The 26,296-nt window shown below is 38.0% G+C and overlaps 1 protein-coding gene across 1 annotated transcript; it reads left to right on the top strand.

The window, feature by feature from the left end:
- The first annotated feature begins 1,809 nt into the window (after window positions 1-1,809).
- On the top strand, window positions 1,810-25,874 carry LOC142352851 (uncharacterized). Its single transcript, XM_075405005.1, has 6 exons — window positions 1,810-1,916; window positions 6,771-7,035; window positions 9,818-10,009; window positions 12,193-12,717; window positions 13,542-13,711; window positions 25,664-25,874. Exons 2-6 carry the CDS (start codon window positions 6,937-6,939, stop codon window positions 25,872-25,874), a joined length of 1,197 nt encoding a protein of 398 aa, XP_075261120.1. The 5' UTR covers window positions 1,810-1,916; window positions 6,771-6,936.
- Window positions 25,875-26,296: the final 422 nt, after the last annotated feature.

Consider the following 26,296-nt stretch of genomic DNA (forward strand, 5'->3'; position numbering starts at 1 on the left):
CTATGTAAGAATATGGCGGAGCTTCCGGGGGGGGGGGGGGGGGGGGGGGGGGGTGCAAATAATATGCAGCCACTGAGCTGGGGGCACAAACGGAAAAAATCCAAAAACTTTATCATTTTGCAAAGGGCCGAGCAAAACTTGTCACAGAAATGATGCTTAGAGTTGCCTCAAACTATCAGCCATCTTTAATAAAGAGCCAAGATAAAAGCATAAGGCATGGCTGAAGCAAACAAATTTAGGCATTTAATTTTTCAACCTTTGCATGAATAGTAAAAAAGAGCTAGTCAACACACTTTCATTGACAGAACGAACATCTTGACAGCAATAATTGTTTTTTTCCAGATTTTCTGTTAGATATTTTTCTTACCACTAGAAGATTAAAAAGTAATTTCATCTTGCACACCTCTTCCCGTAGGAGGTTGAAGACAGATCATTGGTTTTCACAAGATTTAATTTTGCGTATCTATTGTTGCAACCGTTTTTAATACGAACAATTTTTTTGAGCAAGCTCACATTTTTATTCTTATGAGGAAGATCATAACATATATCTGGGAGTTGAGACAATATGTCTCAAAAACGTCGGCAAAAAAAATCAAAAAAGATGTCTGGACATAACCGCTCGTTGTCTATGGAACTGCCAAGGTTATCGGGATTCGGTATCGTTTAGATTAGTCTGAAGTTGTCTGGATTTTCTTGGTAGTCTGGAGTTTTCTGGGTTATATCTTTGGACAGGAGGACTATCATCGTTTTTTGTCTGTTTATAATTAAGTGGTTGATTGGATTGTCCTTCTCGTGCCCGTAACTTCACGACATATATCTTGGAAATACAAGTACGCCCAGGTAGAGGTCACTAACAGAATCAGGTATCTTTATACCAAAGATGAACGCACCAGGGGGGCGTTGGGCGTTTAAAATTTCATGTTCTGGAAGCATCGAAAAACGCACGAAAGGCTGGACAAAATATTTTTCCTTCCGGGACTGCAGTTTGGACACGGGGGCTTCCTGTCTGGGACGGTCTGGACACACTTGATTCCGTTTTGAGACCTCAATCTTGGCGAACAGCAAGTTAACGTCGACATAAATCAAATTAAACTTAATTCTTCAGATTATGTTTTTTTTTCATTCGATAAGTTTCAGGCATGCATGACAATATAATATATCACAATCATATATGACCTTTTCTGACTACTGGAATCTCAAAACTTGAAACTCAAAACGTCATAAATGAAAAAAGAGGAGTTTGTCATTTTAACTAGAAAGCTAGACTTTGCAGTTTTTCGGCAATTCAGTTCTAATATTTTAGCGAATGAAGACAGCCATTGAATATAGCTATGGCATTCGAAATTATTACGTCAGTCTAAAATTGTTAAAAAGTTGTTTGTTGCTTGGGAAAATGGTAACTTTGCTTAGCAGGAGTTCAGGAGATAAATGTGAAATGAGAAGCTTCTGAAAAGTACAGATATTCAATGGAAACTACTGGTTGATTATAGAACTGCCACGAAACTTAAGTACGAGCAAGTTCCGCCACATATCTGATACTTCTTGAAACTACCGATTATCATTGCAATCAATTTATGATATGCTCAGACAAAATATACAACAATTCTAGCTCGTGAGGAGCCGTGTTGAATATTATGCAAAGCTTCTACTGTCCATGCAAGGACATATATTCTTTCAAATTTAATACAAGCGTTGTTTTATTATCAATAAGCAAATGACTATACGTCTAAATATTGATTGTATTTGAATAAAGTTTTATCAATTCTATTGTATGTTTTCTTATATACGTTTGTTAGTCAAATAGTTGTTTTCTAGTCACAGCTTTAAAAAACTGCTTTTGCTCTTGTTCTATCGTATGAATATAAAAACTCATCTTTGAAAATTGGAAACCGAAACCTGAAATAATTGGTTCCCAGGTTGAGATGCCATACGGAAGTGACCTCTGATCAGACCGTGCGAGACGATGGTAACCTCTGATCAGACTAATGTGCGCTCAAAACACCGTATGTGCTCGAAGTGCGCTCAAAACTGTCTCTGATCAGACCTTGCCAGACAGAAATGACCTCTGATCAGACCCAAATCAGACCATTGTCCAGACCATTGTGCGACTGTGGCCCAGATCAAACCCAGACCATCGTCCAGACGATTGTGCGCTTCAGATGACCTCAGATCAGACTATCCCCAGACCAAAAATGCCTCTGATAAGACCTTTTTCTAAACATCTTCTCACCACCTCCAGACCATTGTTCAGACTATTTTGCGACCATAGCCCTGACCAAACCCCGACCATCGTCTCGACAATTGTGCGCTTCAGATGACAAATATGACCAGAACTCTCATATTTTTGAAAAAAATAGAAATTTGATTGTGTCAAGGAGATGTTTAAAAAGGAACCAAATTGACATCCCAGAGTTATAGCAGTATGTAGTCTGTAAAACAATCACAGCGGTCTGCCTGACGTTTTCTGGAAAAAAATTGTTTTAACTCTTAAATTTCGGCTTATTCGCTCATTATATTTTAGAAAATAAAGAAACTTTATCGGGTCAACGAATTGTTTTAAGTAAACCGAGATGATATCCCAGAATTTAGGTAATGCGTGGGTTGTAAAACAATCAGAATGGCCTGCCTGACGTTCCTTGAAAAAAATTTTGAATTTAACTCGCAAACATCGACTTATACGGTTATTTTGTTTTCGAAAATAAGGAAACTTTATTGGGTCAACGAATTGTTTTAAGTAAACCGAGATGATATCCCAGAATACAGGTAATGCGTGGGTTGTAAAACAATCAGAATGGCCTGCCTGACGTTTCTTGGAAAAAACTTTGAATTTAACTCGCAAACATCGACTTATACGCTTATTTTGTTTTCGAAAATAAAGAAACATTATTGGGTCAACGATTTGTTTAAAGTTCAAAAATTGGTTTCTTCAATCAACTTGAGATAATTTTCCGACTTTATATCATTGTTAACATACTATAACTCCGAAATTTTGTGCTCAAAAGCCCCTCTGATCAGACCATCCCCAGACTGAAGTGGATTCTGATCATATTATTGTGCGCTCGGAAAAGTGACTATGATAAGACGGATACCATCCAGAACAGACCTCTGATCAGACTATCCTCAGACTGAAGTGACTTCTGATCATATTATTGTGCGCTCGGAAAAGTGACTATGATAAGACGGTTACCATCCGGAACAGACCTCTGGTCAGACTATCCCCAGACTGAAGTGACCTCTGATCATAGTATTGTGCGCTCGAAAGGGACCTATAATCAGACCATTCCCATCCGAAAGTGACCTTGATCATACCATCCCCAGACCGAAATAGACCACTGATCAGACCTTTCCCCTCCGGAAGCGACCTCTGACCATGCCATGCCCATCCGGAAGTGACCCCTGGTCATACCATCCTCAGACCGAAAGTGACCCCTGATCAGACCATTCCCATCCGGAAGTGACCTCTGATCAGACCATTCCCATCCGGAAGTGACCTCTGATCAGACAATTCCCATCTGGAAGTGACATCTGATCAGACCATTCCCATCCGGAAGCGACCTCTGACCATACCATTCCCATCCGGAAGTGACCCCTGGTCATTCCATCCTCAGACCGAAAGTGACCCCTGATCAGACCATTCCCATCCGGAAGTGACCTCTGATCAGACCATTCCCATTCCAAAGTGACCTCTGATCGGACAATTCGCATCCGCAAGTGACCTCTGATCAGACAATTCCCATCCGCAAGTGACCTCTGATCAGACAATTCCCATCCGGAAGTGACCTCTGATCAGACCTTTCCACTCCGGAAGTGACCTCTGATCAGACCATTCCCATCCGGAAGTGACTTCTGATCAGATCATTCCCATCCGGAAGGGACCTCTGATCAGACAATTCCTATCCGCAAGTGACCTCTGATCAGACCATTCTCGTCCGGAAGTGACCTCTGATCAGACAATTCTCATCCGGAAGTGACCCCTGATCAGACCTTTCCCCTCCGGAAGTGACCTCTGATCAGACCATTCACATCCGGAAGGGACCTCTGATCAGACAATTCCTGTCCGCAATTGACCTCTGATCAGACCATTCCCGTCCGGAAGTGACCTCTGATCAGACCATGCCCATCCGGAAGTGACCTCTGATCAGACAAATCCCATCCGGAAGTGACCTCTGATCAGACCATTCCCCTCCGGAAGTGACCTCTGATCATACCATTCCCATCCGGAAGGGACCTCTGATCAGACAATTCCTATCCGCAAGTGACCTCTGATCAGACCATTCCCGTCCGGAAGTGACCTCTGATCAGACAAATCCCATCCGGAAGTGACCTCTGATCAGACCATTCCCATCCGGAAGTGACCTCTGATCAGACCATTCCCATCCGGAAGGGACCTCTGATCAGACAATTCCTATCCGCAAGTGACCTCTGAGCAGACCATTCCCGTCCGGAAGTGACCTCTGATCAGACCATTCCCATCCGGAAGTGACCTCTGATCAGACAAATCCCATCCGGAAGTGACCTCTGATCAGACCATTCCCATCCGGAAGGGACCTCTGATCAGAAAATTCCTATCCGCAAGTGACCTCTGATCAGACCATTCCCGTCCGGAAGTGACCTCTGATCAGACCTTTCCCCTCCGGAAGCGACCTCTGACCATGCCATTCCCATCCGGAAGTGACCCCTTGTCATACCATCCTCAGACCGAAAGTGACCCTTGATCAGACCATTCCCATCCAGAAGTGACCTCTGATCAGACCATTCCCATCCGGAAGTGACCTCTGATCAGACCATTCCCATCCGGAAGTGACCTCTGATCAGACAAATCCCATCCGGAAGTGACCTCTGATCAGACCATTCCCATCAGGAAGGGACCTCTGATCAGACAATTCCTATCCGCAAGTGACCTCTGACCAGACCATTCCCGTCCGGAAGTGACCTCTGATCAGACCATTCCCATCCGGAAGTGACCTCTGATCAGACAAATCCCATCCGGAAGTGACCTCTGATCAGACCATTCCCATCCGGAAGGGACCTCGGATCAGACAATTCCTATCCGCAAGTGACCTCTGATCAGACCATTCCCGTCCGGAAGTGACCTCTGATCAGACCTTTCCCCTCCGGAAGTGACCTCTTATCAGACCTTTCCCCTCCGGAAGCGACCTCTGACCATGCCATTCCCATCCGGAAGTGACCCCTTGTCATACCATCCTCAGACCGAAAGTGACCCCTGATCAGACCATTCCCATCCAGAAGTGACCTCTGATCAGACCATTCCCATCCGGAAGTGACCTCTGATCAGACCATTCCCATCCGGAAGTGACCTCTGATCAGACAAGTCCCATCCGGAAGTGACCTCTGATCAGACCATTCCCATCCGGAAGGGACCTCTGATCAGACAATTCCTATCCGCAAGTGACCTCTGATCAGACCATTCCCGTCCGGAAGTGACCTCTGATCAGACAATTCCCATCCAGAAGTGACCCCTGATAAGACCTTTCCCCTCCGGAAGCGACCTCTGACCATGCCATTCCCATACGGAAGTGACCTCTGATCAGACAAATCCAATCCGGAAAGGACCTCTGATCAGACCATTCCCATCCGGAAGTGACCTCTGATCAGACCATTCCCATCCGGAAGTGACCCCTGATCAGACCTTTCCCCTCCGGAAGCGACCTCTGACCATGCCATTCCCATCCGGAAGTGACCCCTTGTCATACCATCCTCAGACCGAAAGTGACCCCTGATCAGACCATTCCCATCCAGAAGTGACCTCTGATCAGACCATTCCCATCAGGAAGTGACCTCTGATCAGACAAATCCCATCCGGAAGTGACCTCTGATCAGACCATTCCCATCCGGAAGTGACCTCTGATCAGACCATTCCCATCCGGAAGGGACCTCTGATCAGACAATTCCTATCCGCAAGTGACCTCTGATCAGACCATTCCCGTCCGGAAGTGACCTCTGATCAGACAATTCCCATCCGGAAGTGACCCCTGATCAGACCTTTCCCCTCCGGAAGCGACCTCTGAGCATGCCATTCCCATCCGGAAGTGACCCCTGGTCATACCATCCTCAGACCGAAAGTGACTCCTGATCAGACCATTCCCATCCGGAAGTGACCTCTGATCAGACCTTTCCCATCCGAAAGTGGCCTCTGATCAGACAATTCGCATCCGCAAGTGACCTCTGATCAGACAATTCCCATCCGCAAGTGACCTCTGATCAGACCATTCCCATCCGGAAGTGACCTCTGATCAGACCATTCCCATCCGGAAGTGACCTCTGATCAGACAATTCCCATCCGGAAGTGACCTCTGATCAGACAATTCCTATCCGCAAGTGACCTCTGATCAGACCATTCCCATCCGGAAGTGACCTCTGATCAGACCATGCCTATCCGGAAGTGACCTCTGATCAGACAATTCCTATCCGCAAGTGACCTCTGATCAGACAATTCTCATCCGCAAGTGACCTCTGATAAGACAATTCCCATCCGGAAGTGACCTCTGATCAGACCATTCCCATCCGGAAGTGACCTCTGATCAGACAATTCCCATCCGGAAGTGACCTCTGATCAGACCATTGCCATCCGGAAGTGACCTCTGATCAGACAATTCCCATCCGCAAGTGACCTCTGTTCAGACAATTGACATCCGGAACCAAAACCCAGACCCTGTAATTTTGGTCTGGGAACACATCGTGTGCGTTGGACTTCGTATGATCAGAGGTCACTTCCGGATGGGACTCAAACCTGGGTTTGCTTCTTGAAGTAATAATTTTTCGCAGTTTCAAATCTATAAGCTGGTTGTTTAAAACGTCTATAGTGGTTAAACCACTAAAGGCAGAAAGGGCAGCAGTTTTCTGGATCCTATCAGCGAATCTCAAACACTAATAAAACTGGAAGCTGATCACTCACTTTCCGGTGAGTGCTGCGAGATGTACAAGGAACGAGGAAAGAAAGGACAGTCTGATTCTGAAATTGACGTCCGAAACCAAAGAGTCCAGGAGTTAGCCAAAAGCTTTGAAGTGGCTTTGGTACGTACAAGAAAACTCCATAACACACATACAAGCACACGTAAAAACACACACGCACACACTACCCTGTAATATTAATGGGTGCTGTAATATTAATACGTTGTAATACCCTGTAATATTAATACGTTAAATTGTTGTAAATGAAAAATACCAAAATTGCAACTGTTGACATAAGCCGGTTCTGGGCTTAATGGAAACCAAAATCACCAAATTCCGCCAATTTCTGACAAAACTGTAAAAAGGGATAACCGGTTAGTATATAGAAACCTGCAATCATAAAACGAACAATTTGATTCTGCCCCTCGCTCTGATAATTGAACTCTAGTTTAATCTATCTCTTTGTTTGTCTGTTTCCAGTTCATTCACACAATTTTACAGGATTTTCTTGATCAGTGGCTCAGAAAAAAATACAGTGAGCATCTACCCTCTCTCTATGAGATTATGGCTCTAGCCTTATTAGGTAGCCACACTCCGAAAAAACAAACTTCAATAAACTTTGCGTTATGTGGAAACAACTAACAATATTTCGTCATCATTTTCAACATATCGTACTTTTTTTCCATAGTGGAATAGAATTACGCGGAAGGTCGAAATATGTTGCTTATGTAATATAAAAAAGCTTGCATTTTGTAATTATTATCAACGTAACACAATTCAACCGTTTTCAGAATATAATTAGCCCAAAAATTTAATGCCCAAATTTTTTTATTACGTACTTGAGACCAAATTCAAAGGCTTATTTGTTCTTGTGAACAGTGCTAAGGGTAATCGCAAAACTGAAAATTGTCTTCTTAATCCATTACTAGTATAGCGAGCCATTTTAAAAATCCTACACTGTCTATAGCACAATGCGGGGCCAACATCCGAAAAACATTTTAAATATATTTGACTTTTGAGTTATAATCGAGTAGCAAAACTCTGTATTGTGTATTTGGGAAACTGAGATTCGTCATAATATTCTGGAGTCGTCGCAAAAAATGCACGATTTTGTTGGGGTATCTCCGATAAACACTCCGTGAAACTATAAAACTTGGTGGCTTCATAAAATGTTAGCTTCACGATTTTCCCGACACCCTACAGGCATTACGCGGCAAATGTCCGAAACGGCATTGATTTTCCATGAATTTTGTAATTTGTGGTATCGAGTGACAAAAACATGACCCCAATTTTTACGATTCATATAGATTTTCAACAATGGAATTCAGTTGAATTAACTTACTTCCAAAACGTGGAAGGAAGTTAATTATGTCATAGATTGGGCTTACATTTTGTCACAGTTATTCACCGATATATATATATATATATATATATATATATATATATATATATATATATATATCTATATATATATATATATATATATATATATATATATATATACACATAAATATCCAACATTTTCAGCGTATAATTAGACAAAGTTTTTATTGCCGAACTTTATAAGTAAATAACTCAGACCGAATTCAAAAACTCAATTGTTCTTGTGAACAGTGATATCGGTAATTGTAAAATTGCTAATTGTCTTCTCAATCTACTGATTGTATCGAGAAGGAAAATTATCAAATTAATTGCAACCGTGGTAATGATTGTCATAGATATGAGTTACCTATAGCGTGGAAACTATTCACTTCTGGCATGGAAACGGGTGAAGAAAATTTTAACAGTTTTTTACGATAGCGCATTGCGAAAAGTGGTGACACACATGGCCAAATTAAAAAAATTGAACTAAAATAGAAAATAGCCTAGTTTCAGTGTTTTCCACACATAACATTGGTCATGGAAAACCTAGATAATATAGAGCATGAGATCTTTTCCGTTTGTGTCCCCCACCCCAGTACGTTATGCGCCCCCAGGTACAGAGCACGTGTCATTATATAGTAAATCATTGTGTAAAAATATGGAACTTGCGTCTAGGGTGGGGGGGGGGTGACACAAACGGAAAAAATCCAGTGCATGTATACTCAATTTTTTGGACATTGGCCAGGTGAGACTTTGGATTATGATCAAATTTTACAACAAATATACTTGAGAGCCATATATTCAATCAGAGAAAATTTGAAATGTGTCGCCGTAATTGTTTATTGGTGATGAGATGACTTTCATACAATTATTTTTTAATTACTCACTGTTTGATTTTTGTCCAATAAAACCTCTGTTAACATCTGTTGTGGAAAACGGTGAAAGTTCGCGGATTTTAAATTGGGAAAAATGTGCTTTTTGCTCGAGAGCATCCTTGAAGTTATCTAAATGTTATTGATCTAACCAGAATGCTTGTTTTTGTTATATCTCAGTAACAAAATACAAAAAATTGAAAGAAAAAGAATGCTCTCGAAATGGCCTATGATTAGACCCAAGTGCACCCGAAATCTTCTTTGATCAGACTAATGTGCGCTTAAATCCGCCTCTGATCAGACCATCCCAGACGGAAGTGACCTCTGATCAGACTATTACCAAAAGCGCACATTAGTCCGGAAGTCACCTCTGATCTGATCATCCACAGATCGAAGTGACCTCTGATCATGCTATTGTGCGCTCGAACAAAATCCCCTGAAGCTTTGGTCTAGAAACACACCGTGTGCGTTGCATTTGGGTCTTACCAGAGGTCACTTCCGTCTGGCACCTAAACCTGGGTGACTAATTTTGTTAACTAAGAGTAACGGGGGAGGGGCAGTTAAAGAGCACGTGCCATTAGATAATTAACCATAATGTAAAAATATGGCAAATGGGTTTGGGGTGCAAATAATCCGTCTTGAATGATTCACGCGATTCACTTTTGTTTCAGAACAACAGAAACTACAGACCGGTCAGATTGCAATCTGCGAGGGAAATTTTTAGAAGTTACACACGTGACCAACCAGACGATGTGGCTTTTGATCATTCTTCTGGCCAAATTTTTGTGTTATTCAAGGATATAACTGAAGTTTTTAACTTGGAGATGAACAAACTATACAGTTTCACTTTGGAGAACAAAAACGTGAGACTTTTGTACTTTTAGTTCATACACCTTGATGACATACATGACATCTCTTGCAAAAATTGAAAAATCTTGCCAAGAACATCAAAAATCAACATTTCATTATAAATCTTGATATATCTTGGTGTATTGATATATCGTAGTCTTAGTATATCGTAATCTTAATATATCTTGGTAAGATCTTATCAAGATAGACAAGAAAAATTCTCGACAGCTCTTGAAAAAATCTTGATAACACTTTTTTTAATCATTTCTGATCGCTGTTCGATATATCTCGTCCCCAGAAAAGAAATCAAAACTTCAAAGCTCAATGTGAAAAATGAGGGTAAAGCAACTCCATTGGCAATCTCTGCCATGTCAAAGTTAATCTTTCTTGGTTATCTTGCCAAGATCTAGTCTCTTGATATCCATCCGAAGATGTTGCAAGATCATGCAAATCTATGACATTTTCATGGTGAGTACCATATGTCAAGATCGTGGCAAGATTTACTAAGATTTATTATGTTTCTTATAAAGGTGTATCAAGTTTCGGTTCTCTGGGTATTAAAAACCAGATTAATTCTAACCCTGAGGCTACCCAAGTGAACTTGAGGAATTATGTGATATTTATTATTAGACAGATCATAGCCCGAGGTGGGGGGGGGGGGGGGGTGTTTCACTAACTACAGGAATTGGTAATGTCTGGCATGATATTATTGATTATTGTGCCTGTAACTCGCACATGAACACAACAACAACCCAGCTTTTAAACTATAACAACTATTTCATTTATTAAAACTCAACGTCTGATTATGGATATTTTTTATTGATCATAAGGTTCTTACATAACTCAGATTAGATTGTGGATGTAAAAAGTGCCTGATGTAATGCAGAAATAGATAAGTCATATCCAGTCAAGATGCATGCAGTTAAAGAGGTTTAAATGAACCAAATGGTCCACCCTTACTTGGTGTCGGCGGGGAGGGGGGGTTCAGGGCTATTTGCTATTTTGTAATGCAACCCAGGTATGAAATGTATTCTCTAAAAAATCAGTTTTGAATTGCAAATGTGCTAAAACGAGCACTTGAACTTAGTATAACAGGCTTTCATGATTCATGTGAACATGAATGAGTCTTCTAAATGCTAAATGCAAAATTGAACCACCTGCTTTGTGGGTTTATCTCAAAATAAATTCTGATTAAGTTTTTCTGAAAAACTGGAAGGTGAAAATGATGTTGTTCAATTTGCGGATGACACTAGTATTATATGCAAAATTGAAGGTAATGAAAACATTCCACAAAAAATTGAAAAAACATTAGAACAAACAGACAACTATCTGAATAAACTCGGATCCAGAGTTTTCTTTTAAAGGCGAAGTTATCAAACCAGCTCATGCTTGTCGTTATCTGGGAGTACAAATTTTTTCAAACTTAACCTTTGAAAATCACCTAAGCTCAGTTTTAAGCAAAATGGCCAATGCAATTCGTTCTTTGTGTCTTGTAAGAAATCAAATTCCTTTGAAAGTAAGAATTGATTTTTTCAAGTCAGTTGTACTCTCTCATCTTTCTTTCAGTGGAGTATTCCTTCAAACTCTTACAGCAAAAAACATGAACCGCGTAAACAGGCAAATTAACTGGGGAATAAAAGTTTGTTATTTTTGACAAAAATTTGACCACTCCATTGATCTTCTCGTTACGGATCGTATCCTGCCGGCCGAATTATTTATCTCAAAAGTTAGCCTAATGAAGCCACAAACAGATACAAGACACTGGGAAAGATTCGAAAGTTTTAAAGTGTTTTGTAGTCGCCATAACGTTAGACAGAACAAGAGAACAAATCAAATTATTATAAAAAAGAAAACGAAAATGAAGTGGAGTAACAAATTTTTAATCTTGAAAAATGTTCAAAAATGGAACAAATTGCCCTATTCAATAAGAACTTTTAATAGTAAAACTTGCTTTAAAAATGTTTTAACCGAGTTTTTGCTCGATCAACACATGAAATTACCCGTTAAAAGACAAATAGGCGCCTTCAAATCCTATTTTTACCTATGAGAACGAACAGCCACAATTTGATGATTATTATATTTATAACAATCCTGATTAATTTATTTAACATTTTAAAGCATGTAGATATCTAACTTTACGGTTATATTCTAAGTAATTTACATGTTTCAAAAAAAGTTAGCAAACAATGTGTTTTAGGCAGGTTTTCCTGGAAAAATAGCGTTTGGCGGCTGTGGAACATTGTACGTCAATTATATCCAGGGCCATCAAGTAGTAACCTCGACTGTGGACAAAAAGACTGGAAAAATTAGTCGAAATATCCACACAGACAACGATGGATTTAATTGGATAGAAACTCACGGTAACAGACTTGTGACTATAAACAGCTCCACCGACCAATTTTATGTATATGACGACGAAAAACTGAGTAAAACTATGGAAATACAAGGAAAAATTTACTTATCTACTAAAATTGTGGGTTATGACTACCTGGTATATTTGAGAAGTGTAAATAACAGTGCCCAGCTGGTTATATCGAGTATATTGAACATTGAAAATGGCGAAAAAATTGTGCATTTGAGTGGAGTGGTAGACATGTATTCTAACTTTGTCTGGATTCCGAAGTCATCAAATTCAGCAGCCGCAGAAGGATACATTTTCGTTACGTGCTGTGACTCTGCACCTGAGAAACCAGGGAGCTGTTTTCTTTTTTCTTTTACCCTGGTTAGGAAATTTTTGTTTTAAATGCCACATGTGAACAAACAAATGCTTGCTTTTGCCCTAAAAATGGCTTTTATAGCCTGATAGGGGAGGGGTGGGATATATTAGGTAAAAGTTCGATTAGACGAAACCCATTTTTGTAATTATTAAGCGTAAATAACGCCACAAAGTACTCAAGTGTTCCTAATAATTGTTTTAACTTGATAATAGTTTACAAAAACACAGAAAAAGTGTGTTAACGTTATAAATTTGCAGGCATCGAAGTTAAGTTTTATCTTACAGTTATGCCAAAACTTTTCTCGCAGTTACCCGCGCCTGATAGTTCAAAAGTATTAAGAAAAAATCAATTGATGCAAAAAATTGAAAAATAGTACATTTCACAAGTATTTCATCAAATCATTTTTATGTTAAGAGAACTTTTAGAGACATCTGGTCACTTATATCGTCAAGCTGATATTGAAGTAGCGTCATCAAGTGTTTTAATTGACTTTCGCCTAAATTACTGAAAAAGTTAGTTGAAAATTGTTGCCTACCAAAACTAGCCATGCCTAAAATCCTACGCCCTCCTTCTTGATAATAGGTGAAACAACAAATAACAATGAAAAATGAACAGGTCCTGTTTGACTATTGCGCATCTATTTTTGATCATTTATTCAATTTTTTTCAGTTTTTATTTCAAAATAGTCAGACAAATATATTTTTCCGACTAGACTTAATTGGGCTTGTAATAGCTCGAAAAAAATGAAGCAAAATGCCCAGTTGACCAAATTTGATATCGATACTGGACCGAATTGTAGGCTCATATGTAAAAAACATAAACTATGAAGTGTAAGGGGGTGAAGAAAACAGTTCCAAAACCAGTTGTTTATAATGTTCACTTGGCCGAAGTTGAAGACGGGGCTAAATTGGAGCCTCTAAATATTCCTTTTATCTTCAAAGAGAACTACGATGAAATTTTAATTCTTTCGGATGTCGGATGTGACTCAATTTTGTGCTGGTTAAAACAAGATGACAAAGATACTCTTTCAATACTCAAACTGGAATTTGATTAAATTTGTTTATTATGATTAACTGTTCTCAAAAAAGTATGTAGCATTAACAGTAGTCCTGCTGATCCTTTGTTTATGCAATTTTTCTCACTACCGACTTTTTGTCTGATAATTTTTAAAGTCTGACCTGACTCATCGTCCGCAGAAACGGGATAAATAGGTAACGCCCGGGGGGCATTTGGTCACTGAGGAGCACCTTTCTCAGAATTTTACTAGGTTCTAAGTGTACAATTAATTAATCAAAGTTGCTAATAGAAATGGATAAAATCAAAGTGGGAGGGGCATTGTTTCGTGATTTAGCCCCCCCCCCCCCCCACAATCAACCCAAACCCGTAATCCCCTAATAAACCAACCCCACTACCCCTCCCCACTAACCTAATTCCATTCGAAACCATTTACTATCCCGGGTCACCGACCATACATATTTCCTTGGTTTCATACTATGTCACATATAATTCTTATTAACCATACCGTGTCATATATGATTGGTATGATATCTTAGTAGTCATACAAGGATCATAATTGCAAAGAATTGAGAGCCAAAAAACTATATAAATTTATTCTTCGGTAAAAATAGAAAAGATTTCATGGATATCATACAGGTCATAAATTGTGCATGAAGTATTGACATATGCCAAAGCTTCCCGTATGATGTAACCAGAGGGCAATTAAAATTGATCAGTCGTATGCGCAGTCCAAGATTGACTATTTGTCTGCAGTAAAACAATAGCTTTTGATATTATACGGCTTTAATAAATGATTCAATGTTTGGTTTTTTCTCCGCATGTTTTTGATAAATAGACCTTTATAGGTATTAACTGCTTCTGAAAATATGAAAACTCTAGTCATATAGGAACACTTATTCTCTCATCAAGAAACCAACTTTGCATTAAGTATTGCAATACAGGGTCTTTTGGTAGATCGGAACGTGATGCCGGGAACCACATATGTGATGCGTTACAGAAAAAATGAAAGTTGAAGAAAAAGAAGCAAGCAATGTATGATTTTTGGTAATCACAGGAGGATCATATATGACTTCTCCATAAACCTCTTCAAATGTTGTAAGAAGGAATGCGCGAATGATTTACCCCTACTTTCGTGGCTCATTACCTATGCAATAGTCTTTGCGACCGTTTGATGGTATTGATACGACACAAATACAGAAGATTTCCTAGATGCTATCACAACAAATATTGTATTGACAGCAAGACCAGAACGGGATGACTCACAGTATCATGAGCATGGTTTCTTAAACAAATCGCCGTTAAACAACCAAACTTAATAGGCCCTGTAAAACAGTGGTACTGAACACAGTATAACACTAGCTCTTCGAACTGAATAAATGGCTGGAAAATCATATGCTAAATTGCTCCAAGCAAGAGAAATGCGCAAAAGAATGACACACTAGTCAAAGAACTAGATTCACAAATAGCACGAATATCGCTAGAAAATTAGTTAACCTCAAACCAAAGACATTGGAACGCAGCACATTTCCATTTGCTCAGATAGAAGAAAAAATACATTAGGAAGACATCACTAGAACCACAATGATAGACATAAAATAACCACAAACACTACTCTCTCGTCTTCCCTAAGCAGTATATCCCCAGACGTCGAAAATATCACAGTAGATGCTATCCGCGCTATGGAACAAGACATATTCCTATAGTTTTTGCAAAAAGTGCTCACGATCGGTGCACATAATATCTACTTGCACTGCACTGAAAAGAGGTAAACAAAACCACTAGATAAACCTAATTTTCAGATACAGAAATTTCAGCAAGTCGAGAAGCGAAACCAAAATCTCCCAAAAAAACAAATCACCTCAAATTATATGACTGGTGAACAACTACCATTTCTTCAACGCTCAAAGAACAATAGTAGGAATAGCGGGGACACTGTTCGACATCGAAGCCCTAATAGAACTTCTAACTCTAACTCTAAACCATATTATAGAAATAATGACATTAAACCACCAAGCATATCGGATTCACCATACCCAAGGACCCAAAATGTTCCTAAAATAACAAACCAAATTACAATAGTAATTATAAAAATAACTCTAGAGCACAATCACCTAACTATCACAGATATCGAAATCGTCCTAGATGACCATTCTCAGGAAACCACCTTAGAAATGTACAAAATTTTATAAACTAATTTTTCGACCAAGAACACACAGATGATACAACGTCTCACACTGAACAAACCAAAACCCAAAATGCTTCAGAAGAACAACTTCTGGAACACCAATTTAATGGCTTACTCTTGGAACTTAAACAAGAAACACAAGACGATTATTTTATTTGTCAGGAATAATGTAACACTCTTACTGAAGAATACGTCCTTTCGACATCTTGTAAAAGTAATATTTGGGTTTTACCCTTTACTCAACAGCCAAGCGATCAATCAATAACAAAATCACCACCATATATTGATTTGACTTCTTGATAGATTCAAGAGCTACACTCATGCGACTCAATTTCGACATTGAAACGAAACAAAAGAATATCACGGATTCCAACAAAAACCATCTGCACTTGTTCTCTCTGCAGCAAAAAATTTTAAATTACAGTCTCAAGGAACACTTGAAACAGCTAAACAAAAACAGTTTTTCACAAAAAGTTCCATGTATCAAACTCGAAATTTAGCATTCTCGGAACACTTTTCCTAGAAAAGAGCGTCGAATTCATAAAAAGTAGATCTCGTACATTGAAGATAAAACATACACAAGAAACAAAATGTTTGAAGTTGTATGCCAACAAAACCGCCACCATATTATTAGCTATTATTTTCATTTATCGGAGATCGGAGTTTCCAGTTTCAACCATTTGAACAACGTTATTAACTTATTCGCTCACAGCTATTGAATGTAAGAGTAGCTACACAAACGGAGGTCCACTATTTAAACCTGACTTCTCATTTACACCCCAGCACAAAAATATATTCTTCTCTCCAAAATGGATGTTAATAAACTAGAACATCTCCTATTTCCAATTTTTCATACGAATTTGAATTCAAACTCCTTAACAACAACCAATTACACTTTTTAAAGGACTTATTGGCTAGGCGAAACAAGACAGTTCACTAATAGATTTCCATACAACAAAGTATCGTATTAATGACTTTACAGTTTTCATGGATGCTTACACAACAACTAAAAAACAACTAAAAAACTAAAAAACTTTAAAGTTTAAGTTCAACGAAACAACAAGAGAAAGAATATAAAAAAAGAACAGAAAAACTGATACATCTTTGTTCACAGAAACCCTGAAAAGTTTTCTTCAAATGTTTAACTGTGGGCGCAAAAAACTGAGCCAAGAACGATTTGAACATTTATTTCTGTTGAGCAAATTCCTAATCCGATGTAGCTAAAGTCAGGGTAGAATTCAACCTACCTTTGAAGCAGTATTTAAAAAACCACATGCCTCACTTATCCCTTTACAATTCCAGGAACGAGTGCAACATCTACTAATTATCCTGACACATTTTGATAATTTTGCACCCGTAAACGCATATTCTCTCTTTAAAGGAAAAACTTATTAACCCTGTATTAATACTTAAAAAGAGGGAGTCACTCAAAAATTGTTTTAGGCGCCCGTCATTTAAACACAATGATCGATTAGACAAAGTTTATCTGGCCAATAGAGCGAAAACAGTTTATACTAGCAGTGATTAAAGGACCGGTTTTCTCAAAAGCTGACATAAATAGTGCATATAATCAAAAACCACCCGCCAAACCTCCTTAAAGGTAAACAATGTTTGTCATTGCCGGACAACAGTCCTATTTTAAACGTTTTTTCTATGGTTTTCTACCGGCCCAGCCTCTTTCTCATCATTTTTGAGCAGTATATTTAAACCACTGATTCGCCAAAACAAAATCATCACGTACTAAGACGATGTCTTCATACAAGACACTACAACAGACACAATGTTAAGAACTTTAGATAGATACCATCAATTTTGAAAAGCAGAAAACCTTAAATCTGCACAACACAATTCCTTTTTTTAGGATCAGCAAAATTCTTAGGACTTTATTTAAAAAATTAATACATTCACCCAAACAAATAAAAAATCGACGGATTTCTAAAATTACAGCCACCAAAAATAAAAAAGAAATACAAATATCTGTAAGATTTCTCATATTTCACTCCGACTCAATCCGCCTCATTATTCCTAATTCAGAAAAACCATTCTACATCCTATGCGATGCCTCAAACAATGGTATCGCTGCTGCACTGCATCAAAAATAATCAGTTTCGGAAAATGGAACTATTATCCGCAAATTCACTACTCTTCGCCGCAACAGAACTTCGAGTTTCCACTATCTTGCGAGAATTTTTCAAAACAATCTACAAATTCTCAAAATACGACTTTTTAATACAAGTGTAACAACACCCTATTATCCTATGCACAAACAATATACCCATTCTCTTCTTATTCACGCAAAAAGTACGCGGAATCACAGGGTTTACAAATTCCAAAGTACTTTGACAAATTTTCTAATTTTGCGCATTGTTTGGACAAAAGTTAAAACTTTTCACTTCCTGATTTTATGAGTTGTTCACTAACAACAACAACACAGGACATACATCGTCTTAAAATAGTTGAAATACCAGAGTTAATTAAATTCCTTATGACACACAATGAACGTTTCATTAACGCTACAGCAGTAAACACCACGAATACAGTGTCAATAAGCTGTATCGAAAATTATTTTACAAAAATAACTACAGACTAAACTGTAGAATCAACCCACTTTTCCACAAATATCTTAGAAAATCAGATAACTACTTAAAAGTACAGTAAAAAATATTGTTTACATCCTGTTTCATACAACATACATTCAACAAAAGCACAACCCCTGGAACGCTTTAACAATCAACGAGTTAAGCAGACTCAAGGAAACAAACCGTCGCGGAAACATACACAATAGTACAACACACACGATGTTACACTAAATTTAAAAAAAAGAGAACAACTTAGAACTGATTCGCAAAATGCCAACTATGCAGAAATAATAAATATTATAAGGTCTTCATATCTAGCAATGGATGATTTTATAAATAAATCACAAGAAATTTAAAACTATTTTCACTTAGAAAAAACAGAAATAACAGAACCCCTTTTATGCAAAACACAACAACAAGGTCCATTTCTAAAACAACTTCTCTTTTGAAAAAGTAAAAAAAAATAAAATATTACACCCACATCAGCGATAAGAGCAAATAAAGGAGTTTTATATTACAATTATCGCTTCCGAAACTTATGTATAATTGAATCGAACCAATCATTGTAATACATACAAAAGCGAGTTCTGCAAAAATCTTCTACATTTTTCTTTGTTATTTGCAACATTCCATAAAACACACATTAAACCTCTCAGGTCATCCCGGTCTTGAAAAAACTCATACCACAATCACGGAAAACTTATTTTTCCAATTATCAGAACATGAATATTCAACTATTTCTGAAAGTTTCACCATACTTCAATCCGCGTATCGCAAAGGACAAGAAAAGCCGGATTATTCCGTCTTGAGATAAAAATTCACACATTTACGTTATCGTAGATGCAATTTCGCTATACAATGTTCTCCACCCTTCACCACGAAATGATGCAATGAATGCACTAAATGTACTATTTGATCACTGGATTGTTAAATTTGGAATTCCAGATATCTTAGTCTCAGATAACAGAAATATATGTATTAACAACAATTTCACACATTTTTGTCTGGTTTACAATGTACAATTTAAACCTAGCACACTGTATGCATTATGGTCAATTGGTCTGGTAGAAAACAGCTATAGACAACTTAAAAGATTTCTTCGCACAGTGGTCGATACGCTGTATAACACACAGTCAATAAACATTAAGACCTTCCTCAATGCTTGGAACTCACAAGTTAGAACAAATATGGGCCTTTCTCCGTATGAAATTGTCTTCGAATAATGTTTAATTTATCTTCTTCGACCGATAATTTTGGACATTGTAAACCTACACAACTCTTGCCGTGTAATTCGTCAACAAAACACACTCAAGTAGACCACCAAGGTCATCATCCACGAATCAAAAAACTATTGAAAGAAACTACTGCACAATGGTTCCTAAACAGAAGGAAGACACACCCAGACATCTATAATGAACTACAAAATTACTTAACAGAATAAACAGCTTTGATCATATATCAATTGCCATTTTAGTACGACTTAACTATTCAAAATCAACTCGTGTTCTAATTGTTAATAAAATCCCACAAATAGGTGTAGCAAAAAAGATAAAACCACAAAAAATTTGCCCCTAAAAATAACAGATACCCCCACAATGTTATTTTATAATTTAAACAATTTTTTAGGCAAACAAATAGCTCGCTATTGCAGTATTATTGTTCCATATTACCCGAACAAATTTTCTGTTCAAGAACAAATGGAGAAATGTTTTTTCTGACAGCTCCCGATTAGGACTAGGCCAACAAAAGCCGACCATGATTAAGTAAAATCTGTCTCGTTTGATCTAGACAACCCCAGTCTACCACCAAACAAAGATGAACCTACCCCCAACTATCATATAAACAGTCAAGACAACCAATACTGACTCGGAAAACTACAATACCAGAAACGTCCGACAACAGCCAACGAAAGACTATAGATTCTTCATAAAAAAGTAAAAAATTTCAGCTTCACACCCAACAAACCAGTAATACACACATATACCAAACTATTAATTTTAGGTTCTCGTCTGTCGCTGTATTTAGCTGACCGCAAATTAGCATAACGCAAAAAATACCCCTTATATAAAATTTACAAAAAAAACAAAAGTCTAATTCTCCGAAACCGGAAAATTAATTAGGATAGTCCTTTCAACTCTCTCCCCCTAATACAATTTTTTACACTGGAGACACTTAAAAAGCCATTTCCCCAAGTTAACTTCACAAGAGAGCTATTTTCCCTTCTGCTACTTTAGCATAACCACAAAAACCCCTCCATCAGGAAACAAAAATAGTTGAAAACAGACCATTCTCCAAGACTACAAAAGAAAGTAAATTAACCAGGAGTTAAGTTAATAACCGACCCACACATCGGTGTTGGAGAAATCCCCAATCTTATTAACTTAACGAGATATTACTCGGGAACTTTTTTCCTCCCGAGGAAATGTTGTAGTAAAGCCAAATAGGATCGTCTAAAATCACTCCGCAGACTTTCGTGCATTCAACTCAGTTGCTCTCTTTTTCTTTCTTCAAAACTTTTATTGATTCATAATCTCAACCTTAAACCTGTCTTTCAACGCTCTTTCTCTCTTTTTCAATTTAGAAATTCTCTCAAATTTTCTAAAAATTTCCGTTTTCTTTCTCTGGAAAATCTTTCTTCCTTTTGAAACTAAAGAAATGTCTCGCAGTACACTTCCTTCCAATCTCAATTCAAACATTTTAAATCGTGCACAGTCTCAACTATCCTCAATAACCAACATTTGTCTTGGAAATCTGATTTGAATTACTCACAGAAGCACAAACACTCATCAAAACAGCTCACAAAAGCCCTTACTCGAACAAATAAAGAGATTTCACGATATCTTTTATACTCATGACCATATTGTCTATTCAAAAAATTAATTTTGAATAACAATGATTTTGTTTTTTTATCACCCAATATTCTCACCCCAAGCGACACCAAAAATCTCTGAAATACTTTATAATAATATAGTAAACACAGTAAATCTGGACGCTATCCCAGCCTCCTAGCATATAAAGTACATTAAAGACCTTCTTATATTGGATTAAACAACAACAATTTGAAAAAAACAAAACTGAAAACCCATGTACTATTTTTTCCATCGAACAAAAAGACCATAAACAATAAGATTTCTATAGAGTTTTCTCTTTTCATTTCTCAGATCTCATTTATCAGCATAAGGTCTTCCCATCAGCATCACCCATCGCGGCAATCAGAGTTAGTATATTTCAATGAAATCTCCTTATAATCGTATTTCTTTCTATTAATTACCATAAAGTATTCTTTTGTGATAGTTGTCCTACTTTGGGACAACGGTCAACTTCACAATTGCGTCCCCAAACTTACAATCCAACATAAATTTCAGTGCTCTACCAGTTGCAGAATTATCGGAACGTTCCTATAGTGACAATACCAAACAATCAACCCCTAAATAGTCATCAAATAAACCTTTCAATGAAAATCACAGGCACTAAAAACCGAGGAACACTTTCTTCAGTCATTACTACTGTCAAATCTCCAGATAGACCTCTTCCTGCTGGACAGCCACCCGCTTTACCCCACAATCAGTATTACCGTACCCAGCTATCAGCATCGAGCGCAAGTACACCAAGCGCAAACACAACAACAACAACAACAAATAAGCAAGCTAACGTTACTGCCGTACTCAGGCTTCATTGCAAAAACAATCCTGCAACAGACACCTCCTATACCTGCTCCAGCTTGAGCACCACAGCCAGAATTCATAACCGCAATTCTCCACTCAACAATTAGGTTTCCAAGCACAATCAAAACTCAAAGCTCACAAAACCGAAACACACTGCATCGGATATAAAGCAACAACAAGAAACCCGTCTTATCTCAGACAGATCATGTTAGGATCTACTACGCTCTCAATTTTCCTCATCGCCCCATCTCAAAAAGCGAGTAATTTTTTTGGTCGAACACAAGAACGGGTAACTAGTATTGAACGCTTGCTATCACAAGCTCATCGGAATCACTCAATTAATATAGTCAATTCATCAACAACATTTCAAATTTCAATACCATTAGATTTTCACGGTACTCAAAGAACAAAAACACTAAGCTCAAACTCTCCAACTCCTGATCAACATATTCATCACTGCATTGGAAAGCAACCTGGCACTACAAGAGCTTAATCTACTTTACCTCTAATCATAGACCCAAAATTTGTAGTATTTTTCCCGCTTCCAGCTCAAAAAAAATAGCAAATTTATACAAATTGACACCACTACAAAACAAAGAGCAGATAATTTACTTAAGCATTCGAAAATCCCCTTCTCAGTTGAGATTGTTGTCAATCAAGACGAACTAATTTACTATCCACAAGCAGCAAGTCCACCAATTGTCTGGGTAAAAACAAACCCATCGCTGTTTATTTGTGAAGAAATTAACTATAAATTTAATCGGTACAAAAAAAACACTGCAACATACTTTGTTTTTTATAATCCTCACTCAAAATTTTCTTACACATGTCCCTTCTATCCCGAATTAAACCAAACTCTTATATAAATCACTCTCTTCTTCCCCAATACCTCTAAAACAACCTATGACAACTGATAAATGTAACATTTTCACTCAAAGATCTGGATCACAAGATTTCCTTGTTACACATTATTACTGCTCTCAACAACTTATCAACAACATGCAGTACTGTAAACTCAATAAAATTGGTGAAAGATTGAAGCCGGGCAGATTTTTAGACCTTACCTGCCCAAATATTAGTTGTATCGCAAATTCGAACACTTCAAGTACAAACATTTGCCATATAAGCAAGACTTAGCAACAAAGGCAGCTTTCGCCACAAAATCTCCTTTAAGAGGCTACATGTTTGATCACGAAATTGGCATGGTTACAATGTGGATAGAACTTTCTTTCCAACAGAAATTGAAGTTCGTCGAGAAATTGCAAGGTTTGGTCTCATGGGCAAACACAATTATCATGCACAAAAGATACAATTTGATTTACTCAACCACCCACGGTAGCAAGCCAAAATTGAAGCTAAACAAGGCCACCTTCAATTAGACCGCTATCGTTTTTTCGCTTTCCAAGACGGAAATATTCTATATTACACAAGGGTCCTCGATTGGATCCTAAATGCAACAGATAACCCCTGGGATAATTGTCCAGGACAAAATCCCACCAAAGATTATTATGTCATCCCCAAGCAAGAGTTGTCGCTGCAGTTGACAAGTATCACATATACTTTTAACGTAAAGTCCGACAGTTTTTACTCCGATAAAACACGTATTAAAAATAATCTTGAAACAAGGTACTGTTCCCCACTTCACACTATTAAGGCAACAGTCATTTGGGAACGGAATGATCACTGTCGAATTTTTGACGTTGGAAGATCAAACGCCGCATTGTTAAAGTTTCAAAAAGGATAAATTATTGAAACAATCAGAGATAATGAAACTAACACTGGACAGCATTATAAGGCACAATGACCATTTTCAAGACTAATTTTATAATGATTCATCACCGAGGATCGTCCCTATTATGCTATACAATATTATTCTATAAAAGCCTTTTTTATACAGTACAAAGAATGTTTTAACTTTCCCACAGGCAAACCTTCTGCTGATTTCAAAGAAGTTCATATGAATATACCTAATAATTCACCGTCTATCACTCCCTACACTAAAGTAAACATTCGAAATTGTTATGCTATACCACAAGAATTACCAGTATATCGAACATTAGAAAAATACGAACGATTCCGGAAACAAAATTGGTTTGGCGCAGTACATCCAAATGTACAAATTGATGCAAAACTCGATTATAAGACTCCTTGAGTTTTGTTGGAAATGGATCATACAATTCTATCTATTTATATAAAAATTTTTGCGATCTCGATGGCAACTTAAATCAAACCGCCTTTATTCTATTGACACAAAAATTTCCTCTTGTCGGATTTTTAAATAATTGTTAAAGAAACACATTTGCCACACTCAAAAGCTCTAACCTAATTTCTCTCTCTCTCTCTCAATGCAAAATTGCCTTATCACTTTTCTATATACTCGATGATCAATGCTTCAACAAAATATCCATCTACTCTCAAAGGAAAGAACATTTTCTAGATCAAGTAACAAATAAAAGTTTTCCTTGGTCTATTAAAGCATCATGTTTGGCTGATAATTTTGACTAAAAAATCACATTAGACGTGGATAGCGATGAGTCATACCACTTAACGCCTTACCCAATTAAAGCACGCAATCTTAGAAAAGTATTCGAACCCGACGAAATTGAACGCCGCCTAACATAAGTTTATTTTACTATACAACAATTTGGTATTAACAGCCAAAGAGATTGGAAAAACTCTATAGCTAAAAAAGTTTAATCAATTAGTAGATGACACGACATGGAAATTTGAAGTTGCACAAGCTGTTAACTTTGCAGATCCAGCACGCCAAGCACAATTAAAAGCTCAATTTTCACAGTAACAAAATCAGTACATAAATTGTTTCAGTAAACTTTTTAACAACGGCAAAGAATTCAAACTTCGCTGCCTTGACTGGAGAAATCTTATCAACGGACACTATTTGATAGAGTCCCTTATTGGAATCTGTGGATACCCTTGGTAAGTTTTCAAAGAAATAGCCATAATATGAACATCTTTTATATTTCTACAGTGTTTATTTAGTCTATTTCGTAGCGCCTTTAACACATATAGCTTGAAATCTTTTTAGGACCCAATATCACATTAGCAAAAATAGTCACATTAGGATTCTTTGGAGTGTTCTCACGAACCATTTTTCATGTATTTCAAACAGATTTCAATAATATCAAGCCTCCATCACCCAAGAAACAAAAGCGAAAACACTTTTTTGACAGCAACATTCCACACTATGAAATGAATCTCCTATACAGAGAGTTTGAAAAATTCTCCAAGAAATTCCTATGTCCCTTGCACAAAATCAAACATAGAGCTTCAATTTTTCTCACCTCAATCTTACAAGGCTATGAATTATCAATAGAATCACAACCAAAGCTTGACTGTAAATAAATACATCTTCGCACCTTTAATTCTAATAAACGCAAACGCTCAAACGCTGTTCCACTCTTTCGAGACTCTTTCGAGAATGTTACCCTGACGAACTCATTTCAAACTTACCAAGCACTTGTATGTAAACAAGTTTTTATTTCAGTGACTTCACAACTGTTAACCCCACTTCTCAGGATGGAGGCTCATGGATCCCTCCGAATGTCGAGCCGACGGAGTATGAGCTTATCATGCTGGAAGTCGACGACATTCTTCTTTCTCCCTCGACGCCGCTGGTGCTGCCCCCTCTGGTACCGAAACTTGTTTCCGGGATGCCGATGCTGGCTGTCTTCACGATGGCACAAGCCACAGTCTGAAGATGCGCCAACTTATTTACGGATGAACCCACTGTTTTCACACGCCACTCCTCGTCAGCTGGAGTGCTGCTTGTTTTCACTGGGAGCGACAAAAGTTCCCCAACGGCAACTGTAGGATTGCACAGTTCGTCACAGGAACTGCTCCAACAAAAACGACAACCTCCACAACCTACAGAGCAGCCACACAAAAAACCACACAACAGCTCAACGCTCGAGACAGCAGTCCCAAATTCGACCTGCTCCAGAATAGTGCGTGGCCCTCATCCTTGGCTTTAAGTTTCATCAGGTTACGAATCCTCGGGGCATCAACACGGAACATGAAGTTCATGTCCCGGAGAGGATTAACTATGTATCTTCACCTCCACAATACACGCTGAAACGCACACCCAGCTCTTGCTCACTTTGCCAACTTAAAAATGAGT

This window comes from Convolutriloba macropyga, chromosome 14 (genome assembly GCF_964194025.1).
Source record: "Convolutriloba macropyga chromosome 14, txConMacr16.3, whole genome shotgun sequence".
In the NCBI taxonomy this organism is placed as follows: Eukaryota; Metazoa; Xenacoelomorpha; order Acoela; family Convolutidae; genus Convolutriloba; species Convolutriloba macropyga.

What these genes read in the sequence shown, in the direction of transcription:
- LOC142352851 (XM_075405005.1), top strand. Translation starts at nt 6,937, where the DNA reads ATGTACAAGGAACGAGGAAAGAAAGGACAGTCTGATTCTGAAATTGAC. An exon ending in AAAGCTTTGAAGTGGCTTTG is followed by an intron (nt 7,036 to 9,817) that starts GTACGTACAAGA and finishes CTTTTGTTTCAG; the next exon opens with AACAACAGAAACTACAGACC. An exon ending in TTCTTTTTTCTTTTACCCTG is followed by an intron (nt 12,718 to 13,541) that starts GTTAGGAAATTT and finishes TAAACTATGAAG; the next exon opens with TGTAAGGGGGTGAAGAAAAC.